The following is a 19,014-nucleotide window of genomic DNA, read 5'->3' as shown; positions in this document are numbered from 1 at the left end:
AGGGAGGTTGGGGAAGAAAGTCCTTGACAACTCCTCCCCCCGTTCCCCAAGGGGGTCCCCTCGGTTGGGCAAAGCCCCCCCCTACCCCCATATGGCCCCCCCGCCCCTGCTTCCCGGCCCTTGTCCCCTTCGGGTCAAATGGAGCTGGGGGCCCCGGCGGTCCTCCCCCCCTTTCCCCCCGAGTACGGCGAAAAACTTTTTAAAAATTCTCTCCCTCGCCCCTTAAAAAGAATAGTTGGCTTTCCCCGGAATAAGGCGATGAAGCGGTATAACACGTACTTGATGACCCAAAAATGATAATTGGCCTACGATGGCCCCCCAACACACACTCGCATAATGGAATGTACCGCACGCCTGACACGCCTAAGAACTCTTCCCAAAAAGAAGGAAGCCGTGAAATTTCCACCCTTTCGAGGAGCCTTCTTCTCTCCGCTCCTTTCGTACAACCCTCTTGTCTAATCCCCTCGGCTCACCGATATGATCCACTACCCCCAGAATGGAGCCCCGGGCTACAAGTCAAAGAGGGGCGATAAGAAGTCTAGTGATCAATCCTTTCACAAAACGTTCGATCCTCTCCCTCTCGCAGGCAGCAGAATCGAAGAGCATATCGAGACAAGGAATGGAAATGGGACTCATAAACAAAGAATAAAAGAGTTCCCTTGATCGATATTACAAAACTCATCCTTCTTCCTGTCCCTCAAAGTACATGGAACATACTTATCCAAAAACACTGAATAGGGACTCGAACCCCGAAGCTAACGGAGGTGACCCAAAATTCTACCGCACCCACATATGCCCTCCACCACAACTTAGCATCACCTAAGAACTGAAAAGTAACAAACTCAACACCATTTTTGTCCACCGCCCCCATCTTATGGAGCATCTCATGACAATCTATAATGAACTCGTACGTATCCTCTAACTCAGTACCATAGAAAACTGAAGGCTTCATCTTAGTGAACCTGCAAAATAAATCATGCTCCTCACCGGTCATCACCGGCCCTACAACTGGCCTAAAAAATGCCTCGAAACCCGAAACTTCATCCAAGCGAGGTGCCACGGCTGTGGCATGCTGAAATCCTGTGAGCCCGAACTCTATCCGGGAATCGGGGCCGCTATCCCCGCACCCCCCCCCACCGGAGGCCGCATCACTTAGTTCCGTGCCAACCTACCCGCCTTCCAAGACGAGCCATCGCATCCGATAAACCCGATGGCCGCGCCTCCGCTGCCGGCACTACCGCCGGCCGAGCCGGGTACGGCTGCATCTCCCGCGACCTTATTAGGGGCCACTAGAGGCACATGATCAACTGCTGGAACTCCGCCCCCAACCGACACTGCTCCTCTACCTCCACTGCTACCTTTGGCTGCTACCGCTCGTGTTCTCACCATCTATGAGAGAATGAAGTATAGTCAGATACCAATTGGATTCAAGTAGCAGGAAAGAAAGAAAGTAAGGGAATTTTCCTAGTGTCTGGTAGCCTCCCAAAGATAAGTACAGCTGTCTCCATACCGATCCGCAAGACTCTACTAGACATGTCCTTGTACGATGAGATTGATGAACCTAATGCTCTGATACCAACTCTGTCACGACCCAACCCGCCATGACTGGCACTCACACTACTCCTAGTGGACGAACCAATACACTTAACTGTCTACTCATTCAAGTCCATTTTTACTTAGTCAATTCATTCAGTTCACAATAAACTAATCGCAAAATTAAATTAAAAGTGGTCATGCCATAAAACAATAATGTAAATGCGGAAGTCCTAACTATTAAAACTCCAAAATTCGAAAGTCACCGTACAAGGACTCTAATTCAAAACATGTCTAAGGAATCCATACTGTCTGAAATAAATAAACATCAATGTCTAGAATGAAAATAGACATTAAATAAAGGAAGATCTTCGGGCGGCCCGGCACGGATAGAAGCTTACCTTCAATCTGTCAGCAAATGGCCTCAAGCTAAATATGAGGTCGAGCAGCAGTCTCTGGATCACAATCTGCACTCAAAAAGAATGCAGCAAGGTAGTATCAGTACAAACACTAAGTACCGGTAGATATCATAGGCTGACTAAGATTAGTATCATGCATGAATCATAAAATTAATAAAATAGACAGACCAGTCAACAACACATAATCAAATAGCCAACACCAAGTCAATCAATGATATTAACAAATTAAGTCCACCATTGATATTACAATCAATTCAACGGAAGCAAGCAATGGAATAAACCTCACAACAACATTCTTACAAATAAACCTCACAACAACATTCTCACTTACTCAGTCACTGATCACACGTGTACATACATGCTAATTGGTGTCTTTGCCCAATAGCAATGATCTGCAGGGGAATCATGGTGTCCATGTACCCTCGTTTTGAAATCTTACCTCGGATTACGAGCCTTTAACTTAGGCAACATTCTCACCCCCTGTCAAATGTGCCCAAAAATCTAGGTCACATCCTCACCCCCTTTCAAATGCGCCTTTTCACTCACACACACACACTCTCTCTCTCTCTCTCTCTCTCTCTCTCTCTCACACACACACACACACACACACACACACACACACACACACACACACACACACACACACACACACACACACACACACACACACACACACACATATATATATATATATATATATATATATATTGTCACATCAATTTAATGAGCGATTATCAAGTAGTATATCATTTTCATCAAGAAGATCATATTAACTGCTCACCATAATTGTCATCAAATTATATATTACCACACATCGAATAATGACATTTAGCCTAAACTATCACTCAATCAATAGCATATAGGGATTCTAACCACATATTATGCCCGGACACTAGACATGATTTCTCCTATCAATCTCATAACACATACAATCAACTAGTCAAAGTCTAACTCAAGTACACCGTAACCTGCCTTAACTGCAGAGCTAGAACAATACGAATCACTCCGCTATAACCTTTCCCTTTCGTAATGCCTCGGAACGTTCAAAGTCTAGCAATTAAGATGCTAAATAAGTCACAACACTCTAGTTAACAATATCAATTCAATGAACACCCTTCCACTTTACCCCTTTCTAATGGGTGAATGCTTACTAGGTGTAAATCATCCTAACATTGGCCTTAGCAACCATAAACTATCAATTCATAAGGTTATTCATTCAAGTTATCTCTTACAAGCAATTTCTATGGTCAAGCTACTATTTTATGAAATCCTAAGTCTCAATTGACTTAGTTCATGTCTCTAATGGTTCAATTATTGATTAGAAAGTGATAACCCAAGCCTTTAGATGATAACCACACAATAATAGTCATAACCCACCAACTATTAAAGGTCTATTAAGTTCTAGGGTTACTAGTCCTCAATTCACCATTGTAGACCTATTAGAATGATGATAATATTAGAGATGAATGTGTAATAAAGGAAGGAAGGGTTGTGACTTACCTCTCAAGAATATTCTTTCCATAGCCTTAGAATTTCGCCCTAGGTGCTCCTTGGAAACTGTTTTGGAGATTTATGAATAAAGAATTCAGACTAAGTGTTTAAAACACGGCTTACTATCCCCGTCGACCACTGCGGCGGTCGTTCTGTCAGCTGCAGCGGCTCGCTATAGTGGGCAAGGGCCCGCTGTAGCAGACCTCCACCTTCATTGCTGTGGCGAGCATGGACCCGTCATGGCGCGAGCGCTACAGCAGTCCAGTGTTCGCCATAGCGGAAACCCCCATTCCCTTATGTCCATAGCTGCGAGGAGCACCCCGCTATAGCGGCCCCGCCGCAGAGGTACAACGTCCGCCACAGCGGTGCCACTGAACTAGTGACCTCGCTAATTTCTACCAGTTTTTCACTCTACCACATAACACTTAATCCAAGGCCTCACAAACACAAAAAAAACATGCACATTAATGTAAAAACACTATACGGACTCACTCGTGGCCCTAATCCCCAACGGAGGTCTAATTTCCTACGTTAGCCCCAATGGACTTAACACAACCAAACACTAATCACAAACAAGCCAAGTTTTCAATTCTTAGATTTCTACATTTGAGTTTCTATTAGCTCGTTCTACCCTTGGAATCTATTTGGTGGGGTGATCCTAGATTTTTCATAATGACCGGAAGGGTCGTTACTGTACAATATTTCTTTATTTTAAAAGAATCCATTAGCCAGCCTCCTGATAGTTTTCTTCTGATTTGTTGAGCTTTCCAGAGGATATTCTCCTTTCTCCAGGTACGTTTTGATGTCGGCGTACCACGGCTTGCCATCCGACTTAGCCTCAATGTGGGCACAGTGAGCCTGTTCTTCTTTCAGTGTGAACTCCAATGGATCAATATGGGTACTCTCGAGATGCTGAATCATGGAGGCTATTATCGCCAAAGCGTCAGCGAACTCGTTTTGAGCCCTCGGAGTATGCTTGAAGTCGATGCTTTTAAATCTCCCACACAGCTTTTGTACTAAATTCACATATGGCAATATTTTGTCATTCTTAGTAGCCCAATTTCCTTTCACCTATTTCACGAGCAAGTCAGAATCTCCAATTACCAGCAACTTTTGTATGTTCATGTCCAACACCATTCTGAGGCCAAGAATACAAGCTTCGTATTCGGCCATGTTGTTGGTACATCTGAAATTGACCTTCGCGGCCATCGGGTAGTGCTATCCTGTTTTTGATATTAGCACTGCTCCAATGCTTGATCCTTTATAGTTGACTGCTTCATCGAAGAACAGTCTCCATCCTAAATATGGCTCGGTTACCTCTTCTTCCATAGACAATACCTCTTTATCTGGGAAGAAAGTCCTCAAAGGTTTGAGTTCATAACAAGTCAGCCAATGCTTGTCCCTTTACTGCTTTCTGTGCTACATATACGATGTCGAACTTGCTCAGTAGCATCTGTAATTTGGCTAACTTCCCACAGGTATCGACAATCGAAAGATATACCTCAATGGGTCCATTCTGAAAATGAGGTGGGTGGTGAACACGGACAGGTAATGCCTTAGCTTCTGGGTGACCCATGTCAGGGCACAACATGTTTTCTCTATGAGCGTGTATCTCGACTAGCAGGATGTGAACTTCTTGCTCATATAGTAGATGGCATGTTCCTTTTTGCCTTCCTCGTCATTTTGGGTGAGCACGCATCCTAAAGCATTCTCTGATACTAATAAGTACAGTAGCAACGGACTCCCTGGTCTGGGCGGTACAAGGACAGGAGGGTTAGAAAGGTATTTCTTGATTTTGTCGAACGCTTCCTGGCATTCTTCCATCCATTTTGTAAGAGGGTCTTTCTTGAGCAATTAAAGGATTGGCTCCACAATTACAGTTGACTGGGATATGAATCGCCCGATATAGTTTAACCTTCCCAGGAAGCTCATGACTTATTTCTTGGTTTTTTGAGGCGGCAGTTCTTGAATTGCCTTGATTTTGGTTGGGTCTAATTCAATGCCTCCGCAGCTAACTATGAACCCCAACAATTTGCCTGCAGGCACTCCAAATGCACACTTTGCTGGGTTCAGCTTTAGGTTAAACTTCCGAAGCCTGTGGAAGAATTTACGCAAGTGCGTGATATGCTCCGAACTCTCCCTCGACTTTATGATGACATCATCCACATAGACTTCAATTTATAGATGTATCATATCATGGAACAGAGTGGTCATCGCTCTCATAGATATGGCACTGTCATTGTTTAGGCCGAACGACATTACCCGGTAATGATAGACTCCCCAAGGGGTGATGAAAGCCGTCTTTTCGGTGTCTTCTTCACTCATGAGTATCTGATGGTATCCGGCGAAACAATCCACAAATGACTGCAACTCGTGTTTGGCGCAGTTGTCAATGAGAATGTGGATGTTTGGAAGGGGAAAGTTATCTTTTGGGCTGGCCCGGTTGAGATCCCGGTAGTCCATACAAATTCAGATTTTCCCGTCCTTCTTGGGCACTAGGACTATGTTGGCCAAACAAGTGGGGTAGGACGTCACCTCCACTATTCCAGATTCAATCTATTTTTCCACTTCGTCCTTGATTTTGATACTAATGTCCAGTTTAAATATATGGGTCTTTTGCTTGATCAGCGCAAAGCCTTCTTCGATAGGTAATATGTGGGCCACTATTTCAGTGCTCAATCCTGGCATATCAGCGTATGACCAGGCGAAGATGTCCACATATTCCTTTAGCAGAGCTATGATTTCCTCTTTTAATGACGCTTTGAAATGCGCGCTGATTTGTGTTTCCTTGATGTTTCCTTCATCACCGAGGTTGATTACCTCAGTTTCGTCCATGTTTGGCTTTTCCTTGTCTTCCAATTCTTCCAATCCTTCTATCAAACCCTCTAGCATCATCGTCTCCTCGTCGTACTCCTCGTACTCTAACTCGTCATTCTCCTCGTTCGTTTCGCGACAGGTCATGACATTTTCGGTTGTTTTATTATGGTTATTACTGAAAAGGCGAGGCAAAGTAAAATTAGGTTTTATTACTGTTCATTATGCATGTTTTACAGCCAGAGTTTTATTGTTATTAAAAATAATGATTTTTTGTGAATCGAGGCTTTTCATTAATTTGAAAATAATTGATTATAAACTGTGATCTTGATCCGAAACAACATCGGACCATTCTCATTTTAAAACATCACGAGGTAAATATTTGAAAAGGGCGATCAGTCGGGCCTCAATCGATCTCGCCGTTTTTTAGCAAAAGGGGTGTTACAACCCTAGTTTTGTACGTGGAAATTTATAAGTATTGCACGTTCTAAGTATGGATACCGGAGTTCCCTTCATGGATATATGATATTATACGAACTAATTCTATAGTCATGATGGTTTACGTTCATATAATAAGCTATGGGAAACTCCGGGAACAAGCAAATCGAAGAAAATAAATTTGTCGAAAATTTGGAAAAAAGTTGACAGAATTTCGGGTCAACTTTGGAGGGGTATATCTCCTAGTATATTAAGAGTTTTAAGGTGTTTCAAAAGCCTAAAATGAAGTTCATCGAGTCTAGTTTCTAACACAATAAACCGCTCATCGATACGATATCGGAGTAGAAAATTATGGACGTTACAAGTTTAGCTGACCGAGCAAAAACGTGTGCTACAGTAGTGCTACAACCCCTCTAACCCATTATTTTTCATCATTTTCTCACCTCCCATACTTCTTGAGAGTTCTACAACTCTCCATAACATTCTATAACTCTCAATAACATTCCATCATCTTCTATGACACTCCATAATTCTCCATAATCCTTCCTAACCTTCCATAATCTTCCAAAACATTTTCATATCATCAAGAGACATCAAAACCTCAAGGAAAAATTTATGGAAGATAATTGTTCTTGTTTCATCTTAAGGTGGTGTTGAACTTAATCTTGGAAAGGGTGAATAAAGTGAAGTTCTTCTACTATAAGGTATGTTCTTGCTATTATTTACATGATTAAGATGATATAAAGGTTTAGCAATTCTTGGAAAGGAAAGAATAATAGGAGAAAATTCATAAAGAGTTGAATATAATTCTTTGATTATGGTATTATGGATGTTGTTATGGTTGGTTTGAATATTGGAGAAACATCGTGTAGGATGTTTTATGCTATATATTGGTATTGATATGGTTGTTGATGTTGTTGGTACCGTTTGAGAGTTGTTTTGGTATTTAGAGGAGGTAAAGAATATAGAGATGTCTTTGCGAAATTTTGCGTATTCTAGAAAGATTTATTTGAAGGACTAAGACAAGCGTATAAAGGTGAGTCTAAAAATAGTATAAATTTTCTTGAATATAGATTTACGAGCCTAGGAGGGCAAGCGTTGAGTAGTTAAAGTTAAGGCGACCAAAAAGGTATGTTAAGGCTAAACCCTTTCTTTCTGAAGGCATGATTCCTTGTTATAAACCTTTGTACCATATCCATAATATCCTTGCTTCCACGAATGCTAGAAGTCTATGAATCTCATGGTCCTTACGATATTATTGAGCATATTCATGATCTTGAGACTATTCTTTGTGATTGATCTCGCCTCATAATACTTATTCTTTCGAGGCGAGATATAGCGATGACGATTCTATTTCTGATGCTATATAAGTTTATGATTCTCGAGACTCCCATGACATCGTCGACTACACTTACGATGGTTGATCCTTCAAGGAAGGATATAGTGATAACGATAATGCTAATGATGATGTTGATTCCATTTATGTATTTTTATGTATATGTATGTATGTATGCATTGCATCCCACTGATCAGCTGCGATAACACCGCACCTATATGGCCGGGCAAGATAACACCGCGCCTATATGGCCGGACAAGATAACACCGTGCCTTAATGGCCGGCATATATATATTACCGTGCCTTAATGGCCGGCAAGATGCTATATATATTACCGTGCCTTAATAGCGGCAAGATGCAATATATATTACCGTGCCTTAATGGCCGGGATGTTATATATATATTACCGTGCCTTAATGGCCGTGCAAGATGCTATATATATTACCGTGCCTTAATGTCCGGATAAGATATTATATATATATATATATATATATATATATATATATATATATATATATATATATATATATATATATATATATATATATGGAAAAGTCTTTTTTAAAAGCTAAGTATGCCCGACATTCGCCTTAAAAAGGCATTCGCAGACACAATATATCTCTTTTATATTACGTTATCTTCATACTTTCATTATGTTGTTATTTATGCCTTACATACTCGGTACATTGCTCGTACCGACAACCCTTTGTGGACGCTACGTTCATGCCCGCAGTGTAGATGAACGAGACGACGATCTTTCATCGTAGGCTGCCTTTAGGTGCTGATCTTGAGTGGTGGCTCCACTTCTTCCTAGAGCATTGCCAAGTCTGAGTCTATGCATATATATATATATATATATATATATATATATATATATATATATATATATATATATATATATATATATATATATGAATTTTGTTAAGGGTACTCGGGGGTCCCGTCCCGACTTGTATACCTCGGTCACGTTCATAGAGCTTTCATAGTACCTGTGTACAGCTTAGTCATAGTGTGACAGTAGTAATGTCGGAATCATGGGTCTATTGTACATTTACTTATGCATGATATTAATTTCATATTTAACCTCTTGATCTTATCGTTTCCATTTGAGGCACGAAGGATGTAAGTTATAAGTTGGTTCGCTCGGTTCCTGTAAGGTACCGGGTGCCAATCATGCCTTACCAAGGTGGGGTGTGACAAAGTGGTATCGTAGCAGCTTCTTGTCCTAGAGTTGTCTGCAAGCCGTGTCTAGCAGAGTCTTGTTTATGGTGTGCAGTGCACCACACTTATAAACAGGAGGCTGCAAGACATTTAGGAAAGATTGACCCTTCTTTCTCATCTTAGATCGTGCCATAGAGCTAAATCATAGGATATGATGTCCCTGATTCTAACCCCAAATGTTTTGATCATAGATAAGCAGTTGATTATGCTGTTACGAGATAATTGCTGAGAATTGAAGTTGTTCATTCGAAAGGTATGTTTCCTGTTTTATTAATATGGATAGGCATTGATATAAGAACTTGAGCAAGATATTATGGGTATTTGTGATTGCTCTGTGGGCATTGGATGTGTTTTCTAGACTGTGTACAGGAATGAGGTAGTAAGAATTATAGAGGAAACTCTGCCGAAATTTTCAGAAATTGAATTGTTTGCATGTTTATAGAGAAAGAGTAAAGGAAAAATATGACCATCAGCCGTTTGGTAAGTCATGATTGAAGGAACAACTATGAGACGCTTTCAAGGAGAAGTTTTAGAATGACTTTAATTTAATTTAAAGGAGGAACCCTGGGGGGAAAATGATTAGCAGTTAAAGAAACTGGAATAAGTTGCATCCGAGATTTCGGGGGATTGAGACCTATTGGAAATATAAGGAAAGTTGGCATTAGGAACTCAAATAAGGTATTATGATTTATAGATTAGATTGTTTAGCAAGAGGTAACAAAGAAATACTAATATGGAGAAGGAAGTTAATGAGTTGGAAGTTTCACCCTAGAAGATATATATCTATACGAGATCAAGATGGGTTTGTACTCATAGTGGAATGTTTTGCGTACTTCTAGGTAGATATTATTAGTGGCGATGGGAAAGAGCACCTTAAGAGCAAAGGAAATCAAGGAGCACGTATACGAGAAATCGGTTATGAATTGATTAAAGGAAGTTTTGTGACCATCGACGATAAGGGAAGTTTAATAAATTAGTAAGGTTGGCAAAGGTAGACAAGTGATGGCATAAGACAGTGGACTTGGAATAGAGATACGATTACAAAGGAAACAGGACGAAAATACGAGGAATAGACATACATACGAGCAAGCTATGATATCGCAAAGGGAAATCAGAAGTGAATGACAGGATGCACTTTATAGGTATTTCATGACGAAGACAAGGATTGACTGAATAAGGTATTGGAGGAATTATGACACCCGACAATGGGGCAATCGAAAAGTAATAGGGAGCTATGAAGCAAGATGAGCTAACGAAATCAAGGAGAAGTCATGAAAGTAGACGAAGATAAGATCGCAAGAAACGGATTCAAGGATATAAATAGAGGAGACGAGCATTTAAGGAATTAAGAGATCCACTTGACTGATAAACCGAAACAACAAATAAGTACATTAGACTTATTAAATGAGAGTCGGGCAGAGGTCAAAAAATAAAGGGAGAACCCTAAAGGAAATTATCAAAGGCTATTGCGTTTGGTCGAAACAAGTTGGTGACAATGAACCCTCGTGGAACAAGTAAAATAATGGCTTCCCTTAAAAAAGGGGGGGGGGGGGGGGAGGAATGGAGGTTACATATAAGGAAAGAACGAAGCGATTTGAATTCACTACAGGACAAAGACCCTTAGTTAAGAGTTCACTCTTAATTTATTATCCGAACTAAGGAATCGGAAACTTTAAGGGTAAGTTGAAGGAAGGAATCCTTAAGGAAGAGATTTGAGATATTTGATATAAGTACAAGAGTTACCGTCAGCAAGCGCAAGTGCAAGAAGTCCAACTAAGGGCAAGAGGAGTTAAGCAAAAAAAATTCCGGTGTTAAACTGGTTGATAGATAAAGTATCACAAGGATTAATTTGACTACTATGGAAAGAAAATGATGTTGTGATATGACTAGTTCGAGGATACTAAAAAGGAAGGAATGAGAATGAATTAAACTCTAAGAAGACGAAGTTAGGGGATATCGGTGAGAACAAGAAATTCTGAATGAAAGTATGTATCACATAAAAGTGCAAACGGCAAAGGAAGAACGATAACCTGCGTAATTCGAAAAGTTCTATTTTAATTGAGCAAGTGAGCAAAGTAATTACCAGTGAATGCAGGTAAGAACATGGACATTTACCCCAGTGCTAACTCTACTTTAACATTCGAGGACGAATGTTTTTGAAGGGGGGGAGAATGTTACACCCCGTAGTTTCGTACGTGAAAATTTATAAGTATTGGACGTTCTAAGTATGGATACTGGAGTTCCCTTCAAGGATATATGATATTATACGAACTAATTCTATGGTCATGACGATTTACTTTCATGTAATAAGCTATGGAAAACTCCGAGACCAAGAAAATCGAAGAAAATAAATTTGTCAAAAAATTGGAAAAAGTTGATAAAATTTTGGGTCAAATTTGGAGGGCTATATCTCCTAGTATATTAAGAGTTTTAATGCGTTTCAAAAGCCTAAAATGAAGTTCGTCGAGTATAGTTTCCAACGTAATAAACCGCTCATCAATACGATATCGGAGTAGAGAATTATGGACGTTACAAGTTCAGCTGACCGAGCAGAAACGTGTGCTACAGTAGTACTACAGTAACCGGGTGCTACAGTACCCGACCCGAACTACATTTATAAATACCCCTCTAACCCATTATTTTTCATCATTTTCTCACCTCCCATACTTCTTGAGAGTTCTACAACTCTCCATAACATTCCATAACTCTCTATAACATTCCATCATCTTCTATAACACTCCATAATTTTCAATAATCCTTCCTAACCTTCCATAATCTTCCAAAACATTTCCATATCATCAAGAGACATCAAAACCTCAAGGAAAAATTTATGGAAGATAATTGTTCTTGTTTCATCTTAAGGTGGTGTTGAACTTGATCTTGGAAAGGGTGAATAAAGTGAAGTTCTTCTACTATAAGGTATGTTCTTGCTATTATTTACATGATTAAGATGATATAAAGGTTTAGCAATTCTTGAAAGGAAAGAATAATAGAGAAAAATCATTCATAAAGAGTTGAATATAATTCTTTGATTATGGTATTAATGGATGTTGTTATGGTTGGTTTGAGTATTGGAGAAACATCGTGTGGGATGTTTTATGCAATATATTGGTATTGATATGGTTGTTGAGGTTGTTGGCATTTTTAAAGTTGTTTTGGTATTTGGAGGAGGTAAAGAATATAGGGGATGTTCAAATTTTCAATAGTATTCTGGAAAGATTTATTTGAAGGACTAAGACAAGCGTATAAAGGTGAGTCTAACAATAGTATAAATTTTCTTGAATATAGATTTACGAGCCTGGGAGGGCGAGCGTTGAGTAGTTAAAGCTAAGGCGACCAAAAAGGTATGTTAAGGCTAAACCCTTTCTTTCTGAAGGCATGATTGCTTGTTATAAACCTTTGTACCATTTCCATAATATCCTTGCTTCCACAAATGCTAGAAGTCTATGAATCTCATGGTCCTTACGATATTATTGAGCTTTTTCATGATCTTAAGACTATTCTTTTGTGATTGATCTCGCCTCATAATCATTGTTCTTTCGAGGCGAGATATAGCGATGACGATTCTATTTCTAATGCTATATAAGTTCATGATTCTCGAGACTCCCATGACATCGTCGACTACACTTACGATGGTTGATCCTTCAAGGAAGGATATAGTGATAACGCTAATGCTAATGATGATATTGATTCCATTTATGTATTTTTATGTATATGTATGTATGTATGCATTGCATCCCACTGATCAGCTGGGGATAACACCGCGCTTATATGTCCGTGCAAGATAACACCGTGCCTTAACGGACGGGCAAGATGCTATATATATTACTGTGACTTAATGGCCAGGAAAGACGCTATATATATTACCGTGCCTTAATGGCCGGGCAAGATGCTATATATAACTATGCCTTAATGGCCAGGAAAGATGCTATATATATTACCGTGCCTTAACGGCCGGACAAGATATTATATATGGATATATATGGAAAAGTCTTTTTTAAAAGCTAAGCATGCACGACATTCGCCTTAAAAAGGCATTCAGAGACACAAGCTGATCTCTTTTATATTACGTTATCTTCATACTTTCATTATGTTATTATTTATACCTTACATACTCAGTACGTTGCTCGTACTGACGTCCCTTCTTGTGGACGCTGCGTTCATGCCCGCAGGCGTAGATAGACGAGACGAGGATCTTTCATCGTAGGCTGCCTTCGGTGCTGATCTTGAGTGGTGGCTCCACTTTTTCCTGGAGCATTGCCAAGTCTGAGTCTATGGATATATATATTAATTTTGTTAAGGGTACGTCGGGGGTCCTGTCCCGACTTGTATACCTCAGTCATGTTCATAGAGGCTTTACTGACAGTTCCTGTGTACAGCTTAGTCATAGTGTGACAAAGAGTAATGTCGGCATCATGGGTCTATTATACATTTACTTATGCATGATATTATGTTCATATTTAGCCTCTTGATATTATTGTTTCCATTTGAGACACGAAGGATGTAAGTTATAAGTTGGTTCGCTCGGTTCCTGTAAGGTGCCGGTTGGCAATCACGCCTTACCAAGGGTGGGGTGTGACAAGGGGTTTTCTAAAGAAAGTCCATTTCTCTACCAGGGAGCCAAGAAGGGATTGGATGTCCAATTTTCCAGGCGCTCCCCCAGCCTCAAACTGCGTATGGTCAGCATCTCTTGGCATTCTTCTATGATCGCGCAACATTCTTCTTCTTGAAACAGCAATCCCAGACCCTCGTCAGCTTCATCATCCGCCTTCATTAGCATTCTCTTAGGAAATGACTGGTACAACTCTAGGATACACTGTGGTAAATTCCTTGTCCTTTGTTTTCTTTAGATGGCTTTCGTGTGCTCGTCCTCGCTTGGGAATTAGCCGAGGCCAAAATGGCAGATTTCCTTTAGGATTAGCACAGGTTCAATTATGCCCTTTGAATCTTTTCCCAAACCTTTCCCTATCGGAAAACCACTTCTTAGCATCGTGGAGGCAATCATTTTTTATGCTAATGGAATTGGTTGGTCATCTTTCTCTTCAGTGTGGGTTGCCCCGATATATTCCACCATGTGGAAGTCAAACCTGTCGGGATTTCCTTTAATCACCGGTATGCTATTGTAAGGATATTACTATGTATGTTTTTCGGTTGTAACCACAACCTCTTGACCTCGCCATTCAAATTTCATTGCCTGGTGCAACGTTGATAGTACAGGGCCAGCAGTATATATCCACGGTCTTCCCAAAAGCAGGTTGTAGTTGGCAGTGACTGCCATGACTTGAAACTCTGTCGTGAAGGAAGCAGGTCCTATCTAGATATGTAGATCAATCTCCCCCAAAGAGTCCCTCTAGGATCCATCAAATGCCTTGACGTTGGTCCTATTTTGGCGGATCTTGCCAATGTCATACCCAAGTTATGTTAATGTGGTCAACGGACGCACATTGAGTCCCGCTCTATTATCCACGAGCACTCTTTCTATTACTTTGTCTCGACATTCCAGAGTGATGTAAAGAGCTCGGTTATGGATTCCCCTTTCGACCAAAAATTCCTCTTTGGAGAAACGGATCTTGTGCTCTCCAATGACGTGGGCGACTAGCTAGGGCAAGTCCTCACTACTCGTGCCTGCCGACACATGTGCATTATCCAATACCTTCATGAGAGCTTGCCTGTAAGGTGGGGAGCTGACCAGTAGGGCTAGCACTGATATCTGCGCCGGTGTTTTCTTCAAATGCTCAACGATTGAATAATCCTTTAGTTGCATACGTCGCCAGAAATCTTCGGCTTCTTCCTCAGTTATGGCTCTTTTGGGGCGCTCTTTCTTTGTGGAATTTCGAGCCAACTCTTCGGGGGTATAGCATCTCCTCAAGGGGTCATGCCTTGGGATATGACCCTGCCACACAATGCCGATTCCTTGGGTGTGACCACTACCTGTGTGCCGCCTGCGCTATTAATGGTGCCGGGACTAAGGTTTTGAACAATTCATAGGCACTTTTGGCATCAGGGGAAAGACCTTAGGACGCTCCTGGAGTGTGAGGGAGGCCACAGTTTGTTTGATTGATTTGACTGTCCTCGGGACCAATGCCCTGCAAACTTCCTAATCTTGGCCCCTCTTAATCATATAAACCCCGTTGTTTCTATGATTGGGCAATGGATTTGTGTTCACGTTGGGTGCTGCGGTTTTCAAGAGTATCTCCCCCTTGTCAATCAGGTCTTGGATTTTATGCTTGAGATTTATGCAGTCATCGGTGCTGTGCCCATTACCTCCCGAGTGATAAGCTCAATTCTGGTCGACTCTGTAGAATCTGTTCCCCGGTTGTGTTGGCTTTGGGGGAACTTTCTGGATTAAACATGCGGTGTATAAAGGTATGGCGCATTGTAAGCTGGTGATGGCGGTTGGTTTTGGTAGTTTGGGAGTTGATGGATTTGTGGTGGTTTGTTCTGTGGTAGGCGATAAGCATGGGTTGTTGTTTGATAGTTTTATAAAGGTGGCTGGTAGGTTTGTTGTGGTGGTGGTTGGTAAGTAGGTACTCGGATATTTGGTGGAGCCATATAGGCAGGCACAGCGGTAGTAAAACTTGGCTGTGCATAAAATATAGACGCAGGACTATAAGGAGGGGTTGAATAGTTGATGGGTGGTGGTGTTTGGTAAGAAGATTGTGACTCTTCCTGTCTCTTGGGGTTCAGCTTTGAGGTGTGGGATATACTTGCCACGTCCTCTTTTTTCTTGCGAAAAACTCCTATGGGGGCTTGTCCAGATGCCTTGTTGAAGACGCTGATGATCTTACCAGACTTGAGACCATCTTCTATGGCCCCTCCCATTTTAACTAATTCGATGAGTGGCCTCACCGGCCATGGACAACATTCTGTCACAGAAGTCCGGTTCCCCGTGATCTAATAAATACGGAGACCGCTTCCACTCCTCACATTGTGGTCGCACACGGCCGCTTCGGCCCTCCACTAACTGGCGAACTCTTTGTTGTTCTTAATTGATTTTTGTTTGACCTTTTCAAGGTAGTATCGGTCGGGCACTGTTTCGATGATGAATCGAAATCTCTCCATAAAGCTTTCTGCCATGTCTTCCCAAGTAAACCATTGACGCATGTCTTGGGTTGCGAACCATTCAGCGGCCTCGCCAGTTGAACTTCGGCTGAATAGCCGCATAATCAGAGGTTCATTCTCTTTAATGCCGATCAACTGGTTACAGTAGGACCGAAGATGTGCTTTAGGATTCCTTGTTCCATCGAACACTTCGAACTTTGGGAATTTGAATCCTTCCAGCAAGTCCAAGTCTAAGTCTAGATGCATACACAGATCATTATATCTTAACCTTGTGGACTTTTCGGTGGTCCTGTTGGACCTTTCCAATAGTTCCTCCATTTTCTTTTCCATATTCCTATCACGTTTGTCGTGTTGCCTCTCCAAGCCTTCTCCATTTCCTCATAGTGGTCCAGTTCCTTGTGTCTCAGGGAAGATTCATTTGGGACGTTGGGAGTGTATAAAGACACTGTTTGGTGAGTGGGATGGTTAAATGGAACACACGTAGTTTGCCCTATTAGCAGAGCTAAAACACGTGGTTGATTTGATAGATTATTACACACCGACTGGGGAGCTTGATATGAGGGAACCGAATGGATGGTTCCCGGGATTTGGGTGTATCTTTTTGGTGGGTGAGTGTGATAAGAAACACCCATATGATTCCGGTCAGTTGGATTTAATGGAGGTGGGATGGTTCTTGGTGGGTAGATGAGGAAGTGATCAGGCATTAGAGAGCTTAGTGAAGGAAATAGAGGAGGAGGCCTTCTTCCTTCAGTCGAGGCGTCCTTGTCAGCATTGGCTGCCTCATTCCTAGCCACTTTTTCTTGGAGGGTCGTGACGGCAGTTAGTAATGTCGCGTTCACATCCTCTTGAGATGATACTTCCTGTGGGTCTTGGGTATCTCCCTCGTGAAGAACGAGCTCATTTCCACCATTATCCGGTGTACCAGTCATTTTTTATTTTCCTTTATCTTCTTTCGAGAGGGATGCTAACGCGGCCTTTGATCTTGCGAAGTATGCCAGCTTTCGGTACTAAACTAATTGGCCTCGTTCTATAAGATAAGAATAATTCAATGGTAGACAAAATTAGTTACTTAGATATAAATATAAAAGGAAGATATCACATATCGGTATTTAAGAGCGCACGTAGCACATAGAGTTATGTATTACAGCCAGAATACTAATCGATCCTTTGCTCTAAAGGTTCGGAGGTTATGGGCCCTTTTTGGATTTGGGTGAATCTTGGTCCAATGGGCTTTGAGGTTGACTTACTTTGACAAACCCTTTTCCTATTACAAAAATTAAACAAATGGGGGGGATTATAATTTATTTTATGTAAGGAACAAGTCTTACATAGACCGCCTACATATCCCAATAGGGAAATCAGGCCCCATCATAGTTCGTTTTACGATAGAAGGATATTTACAGGCTAACCCTAACTAAAGACATCCCCAAACCAGGCCCGATAAGGGCTTCCCGCGTATCCCTCCTAGGGACATCAGGTCGGCGCAATTCCTTACATATTTATGGGGGGGGGGGGGCAACTTTTTATGTGAAAAATTGGGGGACACCTAATATCTATCCAAAAATATAGCTCTGCGATCGCTGTCCTTACGAACTCGCTCTCTCATCTTTCCTTTCTTCTAAGTACTGTGCCGGGAGGATGAACAAAATCTCCCCCATCTTAATCATATGCTCAAGCTCGAGCTTGAATGCATAGCATTCTTTAGCATCATGTCCCATAGCTCCAGTATGGTACAAGCAAAACTTGTTCCTGTTGGGCCCTATTGGCACAGGCTCGTAGACAGGTTCCACGGGTGTGATTTTTCTCAATGTAGCCAAAGTTGAGAAGATGCGGGCATATGTCTCCTCAAAGACTGTGAAATCATACCGCCAGATCTGAGTTTCGGCGGTGACTCCTTCTCCTGGGACGATTGGGTCGTGGACTAAAAGGGTATGTGCGCCCCATAGGGTTCTAATGATTTATCATCTGCCATGCTAATGATTCTCTTTCTCAACCCTAAGCATTCATCCAAACTGTGCCCTGCCTAGTTGCGGTGAAAAAGGCACCTTTTGTAGGCATAGACCAACTTGGGGGTTGGCAATTGGATTCGGGAGGAGCAGGGCATTCCAATTTCCTGCATTCTCTTGAACACTTCCCTACAGCTGACGGGCTTGGGCGCCACACTGAAAGGAGAGGATCGAGCCTTAAAAAGCTATGCCCCACCATCCGGGCGCCTGACGGCAATCCTTTCAAAATTTTCCGAGACCACAGTAGATGTAGTTGGTGTGGCGGCTCGGGAGCGGGTGTATAGAAATCTGACTCCTTATCAGTGGGTACATAGTAACTGGACTCATCGTCCACATCACGTCCCTTCACTTGGAACTCGGGAAATATTGTGAAAGGCTCCATGCCTTCCCCGTCCTCTTTGTCCACAGGCTTGGACTCTTCTACTTCTATGTCCTGGGGTTTGGCCTCCCCCGACTGTCTTTTCTCGACTTTCTATGGTTCGGAGGCTTCTTCCTGAGGCTTCGATTCCTCCAGCGGATCAATTACTCATGGGTCTAATTCTACCCTCTGATTTTTATTTTCCTCGGGGACTTCTTCTCGAGGCATCTCTAGCCTCCTTTCTAAGGGTACGTAATTCATCACTAACTCCCTCACTTCTTCTGACATATATTCTTCAATATATTGTTCTTGGGACATCCCCTCTTGAGGTGTACC

General features: G+C 41.7%; 1 protein-coding gene across 1 annotated transcript; it reads right to left on the bottom strand.

Moving 5' to 3' along the window:
• Nucleotides 1-4,154: 4,154 nt before the first annotated feature.
• On the bottom strand, nucleotides 4,155-5,019 carry LOC132063861 (uncharacterized). Its single transcript, XM_059456595.1, has 2 exons — nucleotides 4,945-5,019; nucleotides 4,155-4,514 (listed from the first exon to the last, which is right to left on the bottom strand). The coding sequence occupies exons 1-2, from the start codon at nucleotides 5,017-5,019 to the stop codon at nucleotides 4,155-4,157; spliced, it is 435 nt and encodes a 144-aa protein (XP_059312578.1).
• Between the last annotated feature and the right edge of the window lie 13,995 nt (nucleotides 5,020-19,014).

Source organism: Lycium ferocissimum, chromosome 1 (assembly GCF_029784015.1).
Source record: "Lycium ferocissimum isolate CSIRO_LF1 chromosome 1, AGI_CSIRO_Lferr_CH_V1, whole genome shotgun sequence".
Classification (NCBI taxonomy): domain Eukaryota; kingdom Viridiplantae; phylum Streptophyta; class Magnoliopsida; order Solanales; family Solanaceae; genus Lycium; species Lycium ferocissimum.
The sequence above is the reverse complement of the archived record's forward strand: the minus strand, read 5'-3'. Positions and strand labels throughout refer to the sequence as shown.

Bases quoted from the DNA above. Each gene is read 5' to 3' on its own strand.
- LOC132063861 (XM_059456595.1), bottom strand. From the start codon at position 5,019: ATGGGTCACCCAGAAGCTAAGGCATTACCTGTCCGTGTTCACCACCCA. The intron at 4,515-4,944 runs GTATATCTTTCG...CTCGTGAAATAG, and splicing joins TTCAGAATGGACCCATTGAG to GTGAAAGGAAATTGGGCTAC.